General features: G+C 47.1%; 1 protein-coding gene across 3 annotated transcripts in view; it reads right to left on the bottom strand.

Moving 5' to 3' along the window:
• LOC138498137 (tachylectin-2-like) overlaps positions 1-21,407 on the bottom strand; it is a 459,435-nt gene that overhangs the window by 28,672 nt on the left and 409,356 nt on the right. For 2 of the 3 annotated variants that reach the window (XM_069622012.1, XM_069622013.1), the window contains exon 2: positions 19,353-19,535. The exons of the other annotated variant lie outside the window; for it this stretch is intronic. In XM_069622012.1, coding sequence (XP_069478113.1) covers positions 19,353-19,365 — 13 coding nt within the window. In that variant the 5' untranslated portion in view covers positions 19,366-19,535. The remainder of the gene's footprint in view (positions 1-19,352; positions 19,536-21,407) is intronic. 3 annotated transcript variants of the gene reach the window in all.

A 21,407-nucleotide genomic window follows, 5' to 3' on the forward strand; every position in this document is an offset into this window, starting at 1 on the left:
GGCCTCTGGTTCTGGATACTGCTCTGCTTTCCAGTCCAGATCAAGTGGATTCTGGATGTAACACTGCTTTCTGGGTACTGGCAAGAGTTCTTGGCAAAAGAATTCAGACAGCTCGCCCGACTGTGGAATAGTTTACAAATGATTTTGAGGCCTGCTGACAAATACTTTTGCTTGCAGTGGGCCTTCTTGGTTCAAAGTTCTGTAGTCTCTGTTTAGCTTGGAAGTCTAAGTGTTGGATCTCTGGATGTGAAGTCGTCGGTCAGCATGCTCCGCAGCAAATGGAATTGAATGTCTCTACCTGTCCCAGCAGTCTCTTTTTATGTGTTTTGAAAATGGGTGTGTGCCTGGGCCTAGCTAAGCCTGCCCCTCTCTACTTGTCATTGGCCCAATTCTCCCCTCTCCCCTCTCCCATGATTGGGGGAAGGAAATGGATTGTCATCATGATGAGGTCTGTTTATGGGTCAGAGGATCCTCCCCTGGTCAGTTTGCCCACAAATCTATATTTGATTCAAATACATCTTTCCCAGATATACAATTTGTTGAAATTACATGTGCAAATTATATATTCCTTATGGTCCATGCTTGTCCGCCTCTGATCTTCCTGTGGGCTTGCATTAAAAAATAACAACATTTTGCGCTTTTTAACTGGTTTTGCAATATCGGACATTTACCCAAAATTACACACATGTGCGCAAGGAGTATGGACATTAATTGATGAAGTGTCAGATTTTTAACATGCAGACATTTGGAGTGAGACCCTATTTTCCGCTAGCAACCCCCCAGAATACACCACAGGGTCCTAACGCCTCTCAAAATGGTCACAGAAAAATCACAAAAATAATGATATTACTTATATAATTCTGACAAGTCGGCACTATGAGTTATCTATCTTTTTAAAATTATGCCCTGGTCAAAAAGGGGTGTGGCTTCCCACATCACAGGGTGGAATAACTGGTTTATCCACTTCCCCCAAGCTCAGCTGCTAGCAGAGGCACTGCCCCTCCCAGTTTCCCCTAAGAGGAAACCACTTTACGACGCCCCCAATATAACATTTGCCTGAGTCAAGGGAGTTGCATTGTTCTGTTCCTTCCAGTTCCCAGGTGCTCCACCCCTAATCTAATCAGAGAGGTGACAACTCCTTTTGGCAAGGGGCAGCAGGATGCAGCTAGGCCTGGGAAGAGTGGCTGAACAGGTTTCTCCTGTCGGGGGTAGTTGTCAAGCAGAATCCAGTTTCACTAAGCCAGGTTTCAGCTAAATGTCACTTTTTGTTCCCAGTTTTCTCCATTCAAATCAAACTGACAATTTGTAGCTATACATTAAATAATTACTTCCTTCAAGTCATTTAAGAATATGGTTTTACATTCTTCCACCTCTTAGCAAGTCTTTCCTTGGTCTGGTTTTGTTTCATTTGTGCAGTTTTACACAAATGTCTGGTGGTTTTAAAACGCCGGCTTTCTGATAGTGGTGAGTACTGGTAATGCAACCATTTTTGGGATTAAGAAAATGAATTCCCCACAGTTCTGAGTTGCTTTTGGCAATCATCATTGCCATTCCCAATGGTTTCAGGCTACTGTGTGTGTAGCCCAATGGTGGTTTTAGGCAGTGCCCTCCTGTGCTCACAACATAGGCAAAAATGGGTGGCAGCCTATTCTTCATGTTCTCCCTGTGCACTCTCTGGGGAGTTCTGGCCATCATGATGTTTTCCATGCCAGTACTGCACAGTTTTATTGTAGGGCTTGGATGCATGGGTAAAAACATCCCACAAGAAGGAGGGTGAGACAGGCCCAGCAATTACCACCAGTGCAGCCAGTAGTCCCTCATAGGCAGCCGCTAATCCCTCGCATCAGACCCAGTTCATTCAATCTAACCCCTGAGCAGATCCACACCCTGTACCGGTTGGACCGGGACACCATCACCACCATAGTGGACATGATAGGCAACAACATTGCCAGCCTCATAGAAATACGCACTGCCATCCCCCTGCTACTAAAGGTGGTGTCTGTGCTCCACTTCCTGGCCACAGGCACCTACCAGCACACAGTGGGCCAGCTGCATGTCATTTCACAACCACTATTTTCACGCATGCTGACCCAAGTGCTGGATTACCTCCTGAAGCACGCTAGCACACACATATCCCTATCACGGACTGCCCAGGAGATAGCTGACACCAAAGTAGGCCTCCATGCACTGGCAGGCATGCCCAATTGTGTTGGTGACCTGGACTGCACCCATGTCGAATTGGTAGTCCCCCATGCCGTAGAGGCGGTGTACCGCAATCGCAAGCAATAGCACTCCATCAATGTGCAGATGGTATGTGACTCCAGCAAGATCATCACACATTGCTGCGCACGATTTCCCGGATCAACACATGATGCCATGGTGCTGCATAACTCCACGCTACCCCATCACATGGAGTGACATGCTGGACAATGTGCCTGGCTGCTTGGTGAGTTGCCTGAGTGGGCCATGGCAGTGCATTGGGGTAGGGATGTGTTGCAATGCATACCCCACCTGGGTGGGAATGGGGGGATGCATACACCACCTGGGTGGGAATTGGGGGGATGCATACCCCACCTGGGTGGGAATGGGAGGGGATGCATACACCACCTGGGTGGGAATGGGGGGGTGCATACACCACCTGGGTGGGAATGGGAGATGCATACACCACCTGGGTGGGAATGGACGGTGAGTGGAGAATGCACGCTGAACTAATGACCTGAACACCCCAACCCCAACAGGACACATCATTGGCACACATCTGACCATTAACGCATATCAATGACCACATGTAAGACACAGAACCTGACCACCATGTGTATGTCAAGCAATGCATTACTAAACAGGATTGCAACTGTGCCAATGTGGGTACTGTGTCCATGCACAGTGTAGTATACACAGCATAAATGGGAGGCTAAACATTGTCGTACAACCACAGTACATCCGCCTCAGCATGCATCATTTCACCCTGCATCATCTATTGAACGTCATCCAGACTACCACACCTCATAGCAGTATAGTATGCATCTAGATGACATTCGTGCATACGTACAGGGACATGTGCATGTCCACACCAAATAGCTGCGGCCATGACTGTGATTCCTGAAGGTGGCAGCTCAGAGTGACACACACCTATTTGTCAGACCCTCCAGCTTATAGCGATTTTGCGATCCCGCAAAATGCTGCGAAAACGGCCGTTTTGTGCAAAAACAGCATCTTTAAAATTTACATTTTTTTTTTTTAAGTAATCTGCAAAGATAACTGTTTTAAAAAAAATATACTCAGGGTGCCAGGTTCTCAACTTTTTTTTACACAAGAAATGAAATGCGCTAACACATCTCATCACTTGCACCACAAAAAAGTGCAGCCCAATCCACAAGGGACTCATGAATCAGCACATTTTATATGCGCGCCCATTCAGATGGCCTTTTTCACCTCCTTGATCAAATAAAGTGGCGTTTCTGTCAATTTAAAAGCGCATCCCTCATTTCCAAGCAAGATGCACTTTCAAATGTGCAGAAATTGTAGGCAACCCTACGCGCACAGATTGTGGGGCTGCCACTGCATGACAGGGTCTTTCCTGACCCTGTCATGCATTTCTTTTAAGGTATGAACTGCTGCTGTGTCGCTTGCATTTCTGTTCCTCAAACAGCATAAAAATGCATTTTTTGTGTCACATTTTACAGCGGCAGGCACCTGGAGGGCCTGTCCCTGTGAAAGGCGCTGGGAGCTTGCAGAACACTGTCAGGAGAGCGAATCTATTCTAAGTACTGCCCATTTTGATGACAAAAATCTATTGAATGTTACAATTTGACCTATTTTGTTCAGTACTATTCGATCGATAAATACTGAACATGTGTTGCGAGGGTGTCACCCGCTCCCCATGTTCAGTATTTTTGGTCTAGGGTGGTTGCAGAAGTGTTTGCCCCTTTTTCCTCAAAATTGGAGGCGGGAACAGAAAAAAAAGAAAATAGCGAAAAAGGGACCCTGCGGAGTTGGATCCGACCCGTGTTAGAGGGACGGATCTGGCACCGCAGGGTTGCAGGGCAAGCGGCAGCGACCAAGCAGTTAAGTAGGGAAGGGGGTGGGGTGGTGGTGAAAGGTACATTTTGGGTTGTTTGGCTGAAGTGCAAATCAATTCGCAGCGAAATTGACTAAGCTCAATTTCGCCCCAAATAATTACACTTCGGTCAAAGAACCTAGAACACCATTCAAGGCAGCTGGCCAGTGCACAATTTGCGCTACAGCTCAAGCCAGTGGAAATGCGCCGGTCACCTTTTGAGAATAAGGTGACATGCTCATTTCAAAAATGGGTTGTCTAAAAATAGCATATCCTCCGTTTATTTTTTAAATGCCCCATTATTTGAGGAACTGGGTCAAAATCTACAATTTAAAAAAATTAAAAAAATGGTTACACTATGAGAGAGAGGGAGAGTGATGGGTGAGATGTGAAGTGATAGGCAAGAAAGCAGAGGGAGAGCAGAGGAGGTGGGTCAGAGGAGGAAGCACTGCACAAGAGAGCAGAGGAAGCAGTGATGCGGTGGGCCAGAAATCTGAGAGCGAGCAGAGGTACAGAAAGCAGAGAGGAAGCAGTTGGCCAGAAAGATGCAGTGAGCTACAGATTGGGAAAAAGGATGAGGGAAGAGTGCGATAGAATGGGAGAAAGGATGCAAGATGCAGAAGCAGCACAAAAGAATGATGGACTGTATATTGCGGCAGGAATTGTAGAGTGTAATTGTGAGCTGGGAGTGTGATTTGGAGTGTGGCAGGGGCTGGGCAGTGCAAATTGTGACTTGACAGTGTGACATAGCACGTGAGTACTTGTATGACAGAGTGAGAGGTTAAGGAATGGAAGTTGTGATGGAGAGTTGGTGAGATGTGTGTTGGTGAGAGAGGTGTGTGGGTGTTTGGGGGATTGGAGATCATAGAAGGGGAATATTTTCAGCATTACAATTGATAATGGTCAATTTAGTTAATACTATTAAATAGGCATGAACATTAAACCAGAAATGTAGCCAAATCAAACACTGTTCTGCCAAGCCAGAGACATCTGGGAATCCTATTAAATTAATACAAAAGATACATAATAATGATACCATGGCTCTCTTGTAGCCTTGCACTCTGCCTATTTCCTGCAACGTGGCAATCTTACACCCTCCAGTTAATACAAAACGTCCCACAAAAAAGCTGCAATAAATAAAGGTTTGTGCCGCAAAATTTGCCATTTAATGCTGCAAAATTTGCCATTTCATGCCGCAAAATCCTGGAAGGTCTGATTTGTGTTTGCTTGCAGGTGATGGAGGATATCCCTTGAGGCCGTGGCTACTTACTCCTGTGCGGAACCCGCGGAACAGCCATGAAGAGGAGTACAATCGGGTACACACCCGTACCCGTGTAGTGATTGAGCAGACCTTTGGCCTGTTGTAGGCGCGTTTCCGCTGCCTCAGCAGGACTGGTGGGGCACTCCTATATAGGCCTGAGAAGGTGGCAAAGATCACCATGGCCTGTGTCATGCTGCACAACATGTGCGTCCGGAGAAATGTACCACTGCCACCTGACATTGACATACATGCACCGGGTGAGGATGATGAGGATGGAGATGGAGGTGAAGCAGCACCCCTGCCAGTACGTGATGCACAGGATGGTCATGCAGTATGCCAATCACTGATTCACGAATACTTCTGACCCACAGGGACTATGATAGACATGTGTCAGTGACACACCAAGTCCATGTGGACATGCACACAGGGAATGTTGGGATTTGGGCACTGAACACCGTCATACAATAAATGGATACACACGAAATTAACCATGTCCAGGCATTAGGTTTTCTCTCACAACGGGTGTATTGGTTCAAACTGCAAAAATGTGAACTCCCAAACCCCCAGTGAACTCCCAAACCCCACAGTGAACTCCCAAACACCCCAGTGAACTCCCAAACCCCCCAGTGAACTCCCCCAAATGCTCCCATCCACCCCGAATAACATGTGTCCCACTCCCATTGTCCGCCAACACTACTTGCAGGACTTTTTGCTCTCCGGGGGCTGCATTTCGGTGTGCCTTGCACTCCTTCTAGTAGGACGCACGGGGCTGGTGGGGACTGAGGAAGCAGGTGTGGTGGCTGATGAGGAGTGATGGGGACTTCCACGCCTGGTGCAAGTCGTGGCTGCTGCCTGTGCAGCAGGATGGATGTTACTACCTGTGTTATGGCCCCCAGACAGTCCCTCATCAGCACTGCCGAGGCATTCTCTGCGGCTGTGTTGGCTGTAATGGCGGCAGTGGTCCCCGCTATGGCTGTGGCAAATCCTCACCTGGTGTCCTCGCCATCTGCTATGTATTGCCGCAGGAGCTCCAACATCGACTCCTGTCAGGCCTCCACCCTCGCCAGCCGTGACTCGAGGGTGTTGGTGGGAGCAGGAGTGGTGGGGGGTGATGTCACGGGGCCTGCATTTTCAGTGCTGTCCTCCAGGAAGGGGCTCAGGTCCGAATCATGCAGGCAGGGATCAGCCCTGCTGTAGGTGGGTGAGGGCTGAGTTTGGGGTGGGTGGGTCGACATGGGGCTTGGGGTGGGTGGACATGTCACTTCCGAGACTCCCTCCTGGTCCACATTCTCCTCCAAGTCATCTTCAGTGGTGGCCAGTGCTTGTAGGGACTCTTCCACTGGTGTGGTTGTGGGCAGTTGGGTCTCGACTGTGTCAGGCACACTGGCTGTGGGTGTGGGCTGCGTGGCTGCCCTGGAGGTGGTCGTGGCTGTAGCCCTTTTCTGTGGGCTGGACGTGGATGCCCTGCCGGTGGTGTCTTGGCTGGCATCTTCTCCATCGGTGCCTGGGTGGGTAGAAGAGATGCAGGGCATCAGTAATGGTGTTACATGCCAGAAGCATACTATGGTGCTGTTCATTATTCATTTAATCATGCATTCATGTCTTACAGGTGTGTCACATAGGGTATTATGAGGGGGCATTTTGCCATTTGCTGCATGGCAGGTGGCATGCCGTTGAGTTGGGGTTTGTGTGATGTATACATGGGCACGGTCCATGTGTGTTGGCTGTGAGTTGGTTATGGGATTGGCACTCAGCATGCATTTCTGTCTGGCAGGGTTTGGCCCGCCATCTGGACTTGGATATGTTCATGTGGGTGTTGGGACATGCATTGCCTTGCCTAGACTCTCTTCCACATCACTTGTGCTATGTCATGGTTTCCCCTACAGAGATCTGCAGGGTCACTCACCTCCTTCTGGTGATGATGCCGCACCCGTCTCCATCTCCCCAAATCCCTCGATGGACTCTGGATTAATGAAGGTGCTTGCAGTCTCCTCCCAGGTGGTCATTTTGGCAGGAGAGTGGGGACCCCCGCCTGTGGCCATGGCCTCCCTCCTGTTGCTTGCAATGATGTTACGGACCCTAAGGCAGAGGTCGTCCCACCTCTTCCTGCAATCCTTGACACTACGTGGGGTGGTTTCCCACAGCGGAAACCTTGCAGGCTACCTCCTGCCAGATGTCCTTCTTCTGCTGCTGCACCTCATGCTTCAGGTTCTGGGATTTGATGACATCTGCATGTGCGGCAAGGGTGTCCTCAAGCATATTTAATTCAGCATCGGAAAAGCGCTGTTTCCGCAGCCGGGGGTGGTCTTCCGGGTTGCCTTAGACATTATCGAAGTATTGCCACTGAGCTCTCCTGGAAACAACTGGTGGTTTGGGAGGATTGCAATGGATTGTGTTTTTAAAGATGGCCGCCGGCCCATTTCCCGTTCCAACGCAATGACATTATTTCCGGGTCCGGTATTAAGAGCCCGGTATTAGCATGTTGGTATTACCGGGTCGGTATTTAGGGGTTCCTCCTAGGCAGTGGTGGTATCGGCAGGTCCCGTGATGGTGATATCGGAGGTTTGAGGGCCTATAGCGGCATGCCGGTAGGGCCATTACCGGCATGGTGGTACGCGCATGCTCGCGCACTCATAATCGCTCGCTATTAGCGGCGTCATACGAGCACGGACCCGCTCGTTCCTCCATGCCGGTAATGACCCCGTTTTTAGTGCGCTACTCGTAATGAGGCCCCTTGTCTCAAACCAAGTCACAAACCCACTAGCCTCCTACACCAAACATCAGAAACTCTGGATTCCGTCCATCCGGAAACAATAAGCACCCAGTGTACAAAACAAAGCAGACCCAGAAAGCTCACATGCATGGATGCCAGTTACTCTTGGTTCTACATGCATCAGCAGATGAGCATAACATCTGTTTTATCCCTCTCTCCCTCCCTAACCAACACATCCCACTTTACCTTACAGAGCCACAAGAGCACCCGTGTGACCATATAAATGTCAGTGCTCTGCGGTATGAATCAACTTAACAAAACATAACAAAGAAAAGCTGTTTGAGGCCAATTCTAACTCAAGCTGCTCGAGTAAAATGTTCAAACGATTATTAACACGATTGCACATTATGTAAACTGACCACAGCATTGAAAAAGACCCATGTCTGGTCGAAACACGTGTGTGTAATACATCACTGTCATATCTTTGAAACAAGTGGCAAGACTCCTCAGTTATTGCCTGACAATTCATGTCACATCGCAACCCTCATTATCAGTATTACAGAGCCCACTTTTAAACTCACTGGGATGGAAGAGCATTGCCTCTAAAGAGCCTCCGACCGGCAGCAGGACCCCCCTTAATCATCATGATCAGCACAGTGATCTATATATTCTAGTGCTCTACTCCCTTCACGGGAAAACATTCTTCTCTAAATTGGACCACAATGGACGCTATGACCTAGCAGTGTTGCATCTGGTGCCATAACACATCAACACTTTCTTAACGTACAATGGCCTATACCAAAAGACCCAGTTTTGCAGTCTCTTCACCTGCAGAATTGTTTCACGACAGTTGCTGTGTGGGCCTGAACAGTGCTTAAGGAAAGTGCATTTGAGGATATTAAGACAGCCCTGATCGTCGATGCTACAGTAGTATTTTTCGATCCGGCCTACACCTCTGAAATCATTGTAAATGGCAGTCCCTTTGCATTTGGTGCCATGCTGACCCAAAAGAGTGGAGTAATACTTCCCAATACATGTGCCAGCAGGGCCTTCTCCATTACTGATCAAAGGTAAATCTTGCCTTTCCCAAATTACTCCTATATTTCACTCTACCGCACTTATGCCTTATGTCTTTTAGCCATTACCTAATAACTGCAAATGTGCCTGCCTTTCCATCTGTCCACTTATTTTATGTTTGTTGTAATATGAATTACCTGCAAATAACCTCAGCAAAAATTGTCCGGAACACTATGGACCCCGAATGCCAGCTCGGCTGTCTGACGGCGACTGTAACTGGGCAGACGACTTGGCTATGTAACCTCATGCCATGCTTCCTATTCCTTGTAAATATATGACACCTTTGTATTGAAGCCAATGCGCCGGTGTGTTTTTCCCAGGTGCTTTGAAGCACCACATCTACAAATAAACTCATAAGAAAATTCGAAATAAAATGGACTAAATCTGTATGGTCTAGTAGTCACAAGACGAGGGTAAAGCCATCACAGCTTTGTTCCTACAGGGGCTAATAGTGACACTGTAAGGGGGTAACCCTATGGCCTACCAGCTTCTCCAAACATTCTAAATGTGTTTCAAGGGTTGCTGCTCTTCATCGTTGTTCATTAAATACCCATTCTCTGGTGGCTCATGCCCTGAACTGTTATGATTTGTTAAAGACTTCTCAGCCTGATCTTTTGCTCTTGACTGAGACTTGGCTTTGCGATATCTCAGGTCCATCCATAATTCAAGCACTGGCTTCCAATTATGAGCTTATTCTTGGTGATCGCCCCTCTAGTCATCCGGGGGTGGGGAGTCGTCTTAATATATAAGGATACTTTTTTAATGTCCTGCATTATACCTGATCATTCTCTGAAGATGGAGTGTCTTCTCACCCGTATTTCGGTCTCTCCCACTTCTACGCGTTCTATTCTTGTGTTTTACAGACCCCCGGGCTTTGATGGCACTTTTCGTGCAGGTTCCTGCCTTTGCATCTCAACTTCAACTTAAATATCCAATCTCTTGATTGTGGGCGATTTTAACTTCTGAGTTAGTACGACCAGTGCTCGCAGGTCTCCACTTTTTTGGCTCTAAAGTGTGATCTTGGTCTCCCCCAGCGGGTCGTTGACCCTACTCATCAGCTGAGTAATGTTCTTGATTTTGTTTTTGCCCCAGCAGCTTCTATTACTATTTCCTCTCCATTTGCAGTTTTATGTACTGACTACTTTGGGGTGCCTTTTTCCATTCCATTACTGGCTGCTATTCCACCTGTGGTAAGACAAGATGTTCTTAAGCGTAGCTGGCACCTTGTCTCTGATTCCGATCTTGTAACCTCCCTCACTTTTCAATGCGCCCGTAATTCGCCCTGTTCATTGCTAACTTTGCATGCAATGTTTTGTGCGGTAGCTGACTTCTTGGCTCCCCTTAGACTTTGTAAAAAGAAAACTCGTCCCTCTGAGCCTTGGTTCTCAGATGAACTCAAGGCCCATAAACTTCTTTGTAGGCAGTCAGAAAGGAAGTGGAAAAGGAAGTCTATTCGCTGGCTGATAAAACCCTCTTCCATCTTACTATGGCAACTTCTCAGAAGGCAATTATCACTGCCAAACAGTATGAAAGTGGAGGCACCCATAAATCAGCCTAAAGCACTGTTTGACTTAGTTCAGTCTCTCTCTTCCCCAGTCAAGGTAAGCTCACGGGCTCTACGCTTTCAGGACCTTTGTGATTCTCTTTCTTACTTTTTTCTTAATAAGATTGATACTATTTGTCAGAATACCACCAATACTGTGGCACAATCTGGAACCTCTTTCTTTTCTCCTTCCTATTCTATAGCTAAAGCTAATTGGTCCACTGTTCCAACTTTTTCTGATCTAGATGTTCTCACTGCTATTCATAAGCTGAAATCTGCCTTCCTCTTGCTCTTCTTAAAGAGATCTCAGGGGATATTGTAACCAGGGGTCAATCCTAAAAATGGTGGGGGACTCATCAACAAATGCAATCAGATGTGACGTCGCCAGAAATTAGCATATCAAGGTGAAATATGCACATTTGAATCAATTGACTTTGCATAACCACCCAAATTGAACAGGACAAATGACATTTGCCTTTCATAAAATCAACACACACACAGGATATTTTCTTCTAATAGTGTTTTTGAAGACGTTAAAATGTGTGCATTTTTTAAACTCCAAGAACCAATACAAATATTTTCCCTGGGACTTGCAGTACCGAAATGGGATATTTCACCTTTGTTTGTTCGTTTTGATCAGGTAGTGCAGTGTTGAAGTGCCCGGCCCGCAAACCTGCCGACTGCGGTTTGATCCCCCAGGTCTTCTTTGATTCATAAATTCAAAGAGGACATCCAATGTTTCTCTTTTAGCTAGGGGGGGACTGAGTCAACCCTCTGAATAAAGTGGGGGGACTCCGTCCCCACGCGTGTACCCTCGACTTGAGCCCTGATTGTAACATTGAGAACATCATCTGTTAATATATCTTTTCTCATCTGGATATATTCTCAGTGGCTTTAAAAATGCACTCGTCATTTCCCTGCTCAACAAGCCCTCTCTCGATCCTCCTGTGCTCTCAAATTTCTGTCCTATCTCCCTTCTTCCTTTTCTCATGAAGCTGCTTGAGTCTCGGGATTCCCCCTTTGCTCTCCTCTTTTCTTGACTCCTTTGACTTCTTTGATCATTTCAGTCTGGTTTTTGCCCTGGGAGAGGGAGTCAGTTCTCACATCCGTGATTGACGATCGTGTCTGCCTGGTTGATCAGGGTGTTGTCGGAGCACTGATTTTATTAGAGCTATCTGCTGCCTTCGGTACTGTTGACCATCCCACCCGAATCTCCCGGTTATCGGCTGCGGGCATGTCGGGTCATGTTCTGACTTGTTTCTCTGCCGTTCTCAGTCTGTTTTTCTTGCTCCTTTCTGTTCTAACTCTGTTCCTTTACTCTGCGGGGTTCCGCAGGGATATGCTCTTTCCCCTGCATTATTTAACATTTACATCACGCCACTTCTCTGCTGCATGGATTAGGGACTAAGACTTGTGCTCTTTGATAGCCGCGAACTGGTTGAAATGAAATGGGGAAAAGACAGAGTTTCTTGTTGCTGGTACCTCCAGCTCTGTGTCTTTTTGGACGCCAAACGTTTAGCCTACTACTCTTGGATCAGTTCCTTCACCAGCATCTTCTGTCAAAGATTTGGGGGTAAAAATGTCCTCTTCTCTGTCTTTGTGTGGTCAGGTCTCCTAAGTCTGTAAATCTGGTCGTTTTAAACTCAAAATTTTATGGAAAGTTCTCCCATTCATCTCTGTGCAATTTCAGGCACCTGTGGTGGCTGCTTTGGTTCTTAGTAACATTGACTATTGTAATGCGCTGTATTTGGCTCAGCCTACCTATCTTGTGCACCGCCCTCAGCTCCTTCAAAACGCTGTGGCCATGTCTGTTCTCTGCCCCCGTTTAATACCCATATGTCTACCCTGCTCCGTCAACTTCACTGGCTCCCAGTCAAGAAGCAAGTCCTTTTTAAGTCACTCTGCATTGTACACAGAGGGCCTCATTACGACCTTGGAGGATTGGGTTTACCGGCACCGGTAATGGTGCCGGTGCCGGTATACCCATTCCTCCCTATTACGAGGTTCTCTCGCGGGACCCGCTATGGACGTCTGGTTTTTCCAGACATCCATAGCGGGTCCCATGAGGGGACCAGGGAGCTAACAACGGGCCCGTTTTTAACGGGCCCTTTGTTAGCTCCCTCCCCATTCCCATTGAGCCCTATGGGGGCTCGAATGGGAATGGGAATGGGAATGGGGGAAGGACCGGGCCCGGGTACCCTGAAGGAGGAAATACCGGGCCCACCAAACTCGGAATGGCCCGGTATTTCCCCATTTAGGGAAACTGGACCCAGACACGATTTTGGAGGCAGCCATGGTGTTAATAGCACCATGGCTGCCTCCAAAGTCGTAATGAGGCCCAGAGCCTTTTATAAATGTGGCGCAGAATATTTGCAGATTAAATTCTTTCCTTATGTCCCTCTGCAACCTCTTTGTTCACAATCTGATTTTCTGATCCAAATTCCTAGGGTCAGACTCACACATGGGTGGCTGTGCTTTCTCGGTTGCCGCAGCAACCGAGAAAGGCATGGGACCCTCTTCCCTTTTTTCTGCGCACCACATCTGATCATCCTTCGTCGTGCTTTAAATCCATCTACTGCTTTCTGCCTGTCCTTATGGTGAACATGTGCTATATAAATTCTGCTAACATAACATAACTGTTCATACATGCTGGAACATCCAGAGAGCTTAGGCCAGAAACACCGAGTGAGCACACCACAAGAGCCCTGAAGAATCTACTCTGGAGGAGAAAGGATGGAAACATGTCTGTCTTTGAGATCAGAAACTTGAGCCTGACTCCCAAACATGCTGCCCGGAGCCTGGCCACTGTCAACTTGCCAAGTAAGATGGGGACACTAAGATTAATGATACAGCCATCACACGGATTGCGGACGGATGCCTTACAGCCATGCCATTTATGGTCTTGCTAATACTGGTGTGAGAAAGATGTTCGGCACAAGAAGTTCCAAGGAGACTTACAGAGTTGACTTCTAGCAGTGAGATCCAAGAGACCCTTGATTATTATTGTGAATTCGAACTGTTAAGGTTGTCCTGGCCTTGAAGTAGCTCTAATTAAATAAATGGGAAATTAACAAAGCAAGTATGTTAAAGGAATGCAAAGTGACTTCAGCTAAAGATCAGAACTTGCAGAACATTTTTTGTGCGCAGTTCAGTAACATACTTTGGGCCAAATTCACTGAAGTGTTTTATAATGGCAAAACCCCCATTGGAAAATGCTCTGTGAATAAGGGCCTTTTTCTTCAAAATAAGCCTAAATAACTATGGTGTGATGCTGTACTAGAAAAGTGGGCAATAGTTTGTTGTGCTGCTCGAAATGCATTGGAGGGACAGGTCCGCCCTGTCCTTGTCATGTAGTCCTTTTTGATATGTCATCTGTATTGTTTTCTGCCCAGGAGTCCATGTGGGACTCCTGGCAGTGCAGCTTTTCCTATTTTTGGTTTGATGAACAGACCCTTGGGATACCCTTATGGCACCCATGGGTGGGGGTACAACCCTGTGACCCTAGTGTATGTTTTTGGGCACCTGTGTGTGGCCCACAGAGCTGGCTATGGGCTGGTGGCAGCTCCATGCTGAATTTGACAGGTGCTCTGAGTATCCTCCATTTTGGGGATATACAGGACCTGCAGTTGGAATCAGTTGATTCCTGATAGGAGACAAGATGGCCCCTGTGGCCTCTTGCTTTCTATTGCTTGTTACCTTGTTTTTCCCAAAGTCCTGGGAAGCCCTGACTCTGTCCCTTCCCCCTGACTGGCTGTTGGGTGGAGGTTCCATATATGGTATTGTGGGGAAGTCCAGGCCAGACTGGCTGGAGCCTTCCAATGACTGTATGTTGTGGGTACACCCTGTGGGTGGGACCAGGGTGAATGGAGTGTGTGACCAATATGCACTTCTTGTTATGGGTGTCTGGTTTCTGGTATGAAATACAATGAATGATACAGCCCTGCCCGAAACTGGTTGTTAGGGAGAATTCTCCAGATTGGCTAATTTCCCTTACCTGTTGAGTCCCTCAGCAGCTTTGCTGGATTTCTAGGATTTATTTTTTCACCTGGTAAGAGTGTGAGCCTTTTTTTCCCGCTCTTACATGTGTTTTTGCTGTGTGTTGTAAATTTATTTCTGCTTAAAGGCTATGGAGTTTCACCTACTCCATAGGCATCATCTTTTTACTATGTCTCACACAGTACCTTTAGTGCAGTGACACAGGATTGTCTTTTTAGACTTCCACTTTAAACTCCATTTTCTGGGACTGACTACTGTCTCCCAGAACATGTAAAGTTTCCATTGACTTTACTAGTCTTTTTAAAGTTACAGACCCAGTACAACCTATCTTCCAATAGAGTACTGCAAGGGTTAATAGTTATCCCTTTTTGTCTGATTCTCATGGAACATTGTTTCATTCTCCTTTCTCTAAGATCTGGCTGGTGGCAGTGGTATTTACCATTTTTATTCTACCGCGAGCTATGAAAATAGCCTCAGTAACGTTAGAGGCTACGGTGGTAGCCTCAAACTCTAACCCGCTGCACCCCATTTATTTTTATTTGGTTCCGGTTGGGTTTATTCGCCATTTCTTTTTGTAAAGGTCTTTCTAGTGTTTTACCCTGCGCGCCAAACCAGGTTTGGTTCCTTTGTTCGCCGTCCTTTGGCGGGCTTCTGCACTGAAGCCCTCCTTCAGCGCCTGAGTATCTGGGTGGACAGGATGTGTGGGAGGGGTTTTAGGCCCTTTGCACAGGGTCTCCTTGGAGAGCCAAGTTGCACTCTAGTTTGATTGGCTAGGTGGCTGTCCTGCCAGGACAGCCACCCTGCTGTGTGATTGACAGCCAGGCTGTGTGAATGGGGGAAAATGCTTAAAAGCAGGTCTCTGGGACTTGGAAGGCGGAGTCGCCACTGGCACAAGAGAACCAACGAGGAGCTGAAGGAAGATGACTGCTGCAACTACTGGACATCTCGGTGAAGCCCTGCTGCAGGTCTGAATCGCCTGAACCTCTGACAACAGTGAAGATCCAAAAGGAGTCTTCTCCCCTTGAGACTGGTGGGACCAACCAGCTCACAAAGCCCTTGGACCTCCTCTTCAGCCTGTCGAATTTGCTGTGCTACAGGAAACCGGATAGCCAGTGAGAGAGAGAGTCCATTTGTGTTTTTAAGGAGCGCACGTTTTATTCAACACATTGCTCTGCTGCTGGCTTCTTCCCTGGGCAGCTCAGGACCCTCCAGTCTTCCTCCTTCTTGTCAGTCCGACAGTCGCTTCAGGAACTGTGAGTCTGCAGGAACTGCCAGGAACTACCGCCTCAGCTACAGCATTCTTCTTCATCTAAGGTACTGTTCAAATCTGGTTGTTCGTCCCGTCCGACCACAGTGAAAGTGTTTGAAATCTTTCGCCTCTCCGAACGCTTGTCCTTCTCTACTCTTTTCAATAACTTTTCCTCCGTCCAACTTCATTTTGAACTCTTGGCGAAGACTTAACCGCAAACTATCCTGAACTGTGTGATCCTTTGCAAAGTCTCTGAACCATTAACATTGGTCCAGGCCTATTGATTTGAATCCTAGTTGTAGTAAGCCTTTTCTAGGTTGCCCTGCCTATTACTTGTTGCTGTTGTTGATTTTTGATAACCTTGTTCTTTCCCCCCCTTTTTAAATTGCTGGAGTGCCATTTTGTTCACATTTCATTTTGAGCTTAACTTGTCCAGAATTGATTGGGTGTGGTGTAGTGTATTAAGATTGTGATTTTCTGCTGCTTTACATTAGTGAACTGTTTTATAACTAATGGTGTAAATAAATGTATATTCTATTACTCAGAAACCTTGAATCAGTGTTTGCTTGAACCATAGTACTTGCTGTCCTTTGTGTAACTTCTAATACTGCTCACTTTACTCTTGAGATAAGTCTGGTTGCTCAGCCATCACTACCACTTTACTGTGTAGTACAGGCTTGTACCAAAGGTGAATTTGTACTTAATTGTAGTCTTAATTGTGTGTGGTGTTCCCAAAGGGTACTGCATATAAGTCTGCCTAACACTGGTATGAATGCAGTGTGTAGTGCTAAATGGCTGGGTTCCACTCCCAATACACATTCCTTGTTGTGAGTGTCTGAGAGGGAGGAGAATGGCCTGAATGCACTGTGAGCCTGATTGGCTGCCTGACTGCTGAATGCCCTTCTGAGTGATTGGTTGCCTGAGTGTGATCCTGCAGAATGAATGAGAGACCAAACAGTATATCTGGGGACCTCTCACTGATGGAAATCATTCAAAAGCTGAAGTTGATACTTGATGCTTATCCTTGAAGCCCAGCTGGAAGAAGAAGACTTGCTGCTGCATTTGCTTCGACCCAATCTGAAAGCTATCTAGTTTATTGAGGACTGATCCGAGAGAGTACCTGGTTAGGAGACCTCTTCCTGAGCTACAACGGACCATCGATCACCGCTAACATTCGCCGAAGCTCCCTGGAAGCCCGACCCTCGACAGGCTGCCGACCGGAGACAGGGATCGCTGAGGAGAACGAAGAGAAGCCCCGGACATTCCGTCCACCACTGTGGACCAGCGTTAGCAGGTTTGCTATAAGGTGTCAGGTAATAAAACCACAGCAAAAATGTTGCCGGTAAAATAAATTGCGTCAAAAATGCTGTGGTTTGACCCAGTAAAGGTGCACCCCATTATACCATTTAAGGGGAGCGGGAGTTGCGGGGGTGTCCCCCGCTCCCCTTAAATGCTATAATGGGTCCAGAGGTTGCAGGGGTGTCCCCCGCATCATTTACATGATTGTGGTCATGTAAAGGACCACAGTATTTTTGCTACAATATTTTGTATTCATGGCCATTTTTGCCACGATTTTAAGACATGGAACCTGCTATAACCGCTGAGGCCCGTCGAAACCGTGTTGGCCAGAAGCGGGGACCGCTTGACGCTGTGCCACCGACAACCAGGGCCACAACGCTCCATTGATTAAGACAATTGAATCCAAGGAAACTCTCACCAGCACCGCTGAGCGCTTTGTCCCGCTGGGGAAAGTCCAGGCCGCCGACGTGCCGATGAGAATCCACCGGTGGGTTTCCCACCACCTAAAGACTGCAGAGATGCCAGACGACTTGGTGCCCTTTCTGGGCCAAAGTTCTTTATAGACTCTTTGCGGCAAAGAACCTTTGTTGTCGAGGTGCACCGCATGCCTCATCTTTGCAGGACGTCCACGACCGATCGCCAACGAGGACCACCAGGACTGAAGCTGCTGCCTGGACGCCATCAAACTTTTTCATTGACGACTCTCTATGCCAAGGCTCACCTTCTTCTAAGGCTATCGACGATCCGTGGCTCTTGCCTTAAAGGGGGCCACTCAAGAAGGATCCATCAATGCCTCATCAAAGAATTCTGCTATTCCAGGTACATTTGCGGTGGTAGAACTATTTAGAAGGAAATAAGACTGTTGTGAACACTATATGGACTTGGCTTGTATGATATCTCTTTATTTGCAGGTTGCCCAAGTGGGGGGATCCTAACACAGAACTGTATCCAATGGTAGGGGCCAGTATTCTGCCTACTGTTCTAACCAACTGCTTTCCTCCTATGTCTATTGCTGGTTCCCTTTATTAATTGATGTGATGTGTGTGACATTTAAACTAAGTACAGTTGATGCACTTTAATTAAATTGCATAGTAATTGTGGTACCACGTACAACTGTGAACATATTTGCCATTTTAGGTTAACTGAGCACAAAGTGTGTTATTGTGATTGTGTACATAACCTGAATCCTATTTATATAAAGAACTGTGTTTTAACTAACACAGTGTGTGGACATTCCTTTGTGGGGGCTTGGGGACTGCACTGCACTTAAGAACCATCCTGCATCACCTCCTGAGAAGCTAGGCCTTGATTTCTCGCCCATGTTTTACCAAATAGAGAATCTTGGCTGGGGTCCTCTGTGCCTCTCCTCTGCCATATAGAGAGAAGGGGTACCGATATCCCCCTCCAGTCTTTACACTTGTCAATATTCTGATTTCTGTTGTTTTGACAAAACACATAACACATAATCCTGTCCTGCAAATCATGTGAATTGATCACATGGCACCACGTGCACCCCCATTTACTACAGGGGGTTGCCATTGCCTTGCTGTGACCTTGAGGTCTCTGACATCACTTCCTGCTAATTAGCCCCACCCTTATTTTCATTGGGCTTGTGTCTGGAAAGAAGAGCTTGTGGCCAGATTGCCGCTCTCAGCCCTGCTCCCAAGCCTGCCGCCAGGTTAGGGGCAGAGCAGGGAAGGTTGGTGAGGTGACCCCAAAGCACACAGCTTTCCAGTAATGCAGAGGTCACCTTTCATGCCTTGAAACACTTGTGTATAGGCGTGTTATAAATGTCATATCATATCAGGGGAGCTGCACACTTCCCAGAATCATGAAACTGAAAGAAAGAGCATTGCTTCTTTGAGCTGCCAATTCTATTGGGGTTCTGTGTCCCTTATTTCCTTTAAATGAGGATCCCCTCTCCAGAAAGAGATAAGCACTATAAGAACAAGTGAAGTCAGAAATACACAGCCTCAATTAATTCAATTTTCCATTGCATCATGGGACCTGCACAGGAATGCTAGGAACCAGTAAATGAACGTCTCAAGAACACTGAAATGCAGCACACACCGGGCAGCAAAAGAGCAGAAAAGCTCTGCATGTAATGTACCTGCAGCTGACAGTAAAAGAGCAGGAAAGCTCTGCCTGTTAATGTACCTGCTCTAGACATGGCGGCGGCGCTCACAGGTCACGGTCTCCTCACTGCAAGAATATACAGATAGGTGCAGCAGGAACAGGCTGGTGAAAGGCAGGTGCGGGCTGGGACAGGATGCTGAAGACAGGTGCTGTGGGGCTCAGGTAGCGCTGCAGATGAGACCTGGAGAGGCTCTATGTATCCCACTGTTCAGGATGAAAAGATCAGAATGAAATACTAAAAACTTCTCAAAAACAGCTTTTATTACACCAGAGGCTTAAAGCAATAGTCCGTGTTTTGTTTACTGACATATTTTGCTGGGCTCTGCGTCTCCCATACCGCCCTGAATCAGTCCTCAGCCCTTTCAGCGGCTTTGATCATTCATATATATTTTAATGCAGCAGTATCAAGTTCCATAGGAACCTGAGCATTGGGCTGCTAATACCTTTGACTCGCACGATGGAGTTGGCTGATATTTTGCAGACAGTTTGTCACAGGGCCCCTCAGACAGAAAATGTTGGGAAAGAGTCATTAAAAAAATGGAAAAGGTATTAAGAGAGCAAATAAAAGCTATTTTTGACCTACTCCCATTCATTTCCCCGTTGAGAAAAAGTCAAAATGTCTGCGCAGTGCACAGCAAAAATCGCTGGATCGAATTGGACCAGGTATGAAACAACTTGGGCACAAAGAGTTGACTCGATTTCCAGGAGGGGTCTTGGATTTTTCCCTCCAGTAGTTTTACGGTTGCCCCCTTCTCTCACAATTATAGCTCTATCACTAATGGTCCACTCAGAAATGAAAAAGCAGCCATTTCTTTGTTCGATGCGAGAGAAAACCGGGGTTATTCCTGAAATAACCAGGGTTAGCCCAAAACGAAAAGTGGAAAATATGCCATTTGAAGGGGGGAAAGGATGAAATGGCATCAGGCGAGAGTGAGAGGAGGGGAATATAGGACACCATGTGAAATTGGGGGCTGGCGGGGCTGGGGACTAAGTTCAAACCTTGAACATTACCTCATAACTGAGGTTATTTTCATTATAGTAAAAAACGGGATCGGAATGAAAGTGCATCAGATGAATAACCAGTGCCATTAGTAGTACATTACTGTTATCAGGCTTATGCAAACGCAGTTATGGGAAAAAGATATTTTTCAAAGAGAATTGAAAAACATGATTAATACAAAAAGAACATGTGGAATGTTACAGCCACAGGGAAGTAAGGGGTAATGAGCGTGGCCGAAGACTATGGCTGTGTTACTTTAAGGAAGCGAATGGTGCAATATGGAAAGTAGACACGGCCGAAGGGCATAGCTATTGGGCTCCAACAAACCTATTGGGGTGACATGTCGGGTCACGGGGAAAGGCCATGGCAACATGTACATGTTGGGAGAACATGTACCCCTCACCCCTCTTCCGGGTCCTAGACCCCATTACAACCACAACAAAATTCCTCAAAGCCGGCATTCATTTCCTCCATGCCATTCTTCCTCATCTTCACCCCCCCTACAACACAACACTTTTTAACGTCCCTGCCCCTTTACCACAACACTACTCTTCCTCACCTGAGCCCCCTTTACCCTCACACCACACTTCCACAACCAATCCCCCATTACCCACACATCACTCTTTCACAAACATACTCTTCCTCATTCCAGTCCTCCACAACCAGGCCACACTTGCCATTGTCATACTCCCCCCATTATGCTCAGGCATCACTCTTCTCAAGCCAGGTCGCCCATTAAACCCATACCAATCTAACTCGTCTCAGTCCCCCATTTCCCCACACCACTCTTCCTCATCCAAGTCCCCTGATTGTCCCCTAGAGCAGTCACTCTCCCACATCCCAGTCCCCAACCACTCTCCAGCACTCTCTCGTCCCACTCTCCCCCACCCCTACACCAATCTTCCTTGTCCCAGTTCCAAATCACCACACCACCACTGGTAGTCATCCTAGCCCCCACTACTCCCATACGATTCTTCCTCATTCCAGCTCCCTTCATTACTCCCATCCCACTCCTTTTTCCACTCACCCCATTACCCACAAAATACACTTCCTCATCCCAGTACCCCATTACACAA

The sequence above is a fragment of the Ambystoma mexicanum genome, chromosome 5q (assembly GCF_040938575.1).
Source record: "Ambystoma mexicanum isolate Mex_15411 chromosome 5q, UKY_AmexF1_1, whole genome shotgun sequence".
NCBI classification, from domain to species: Eukaryota; Metazoa; Chordata; class Amphibia; order Caudata; family Ambystomatidae; genus Ambystoma; species Ambystoma mexicanum.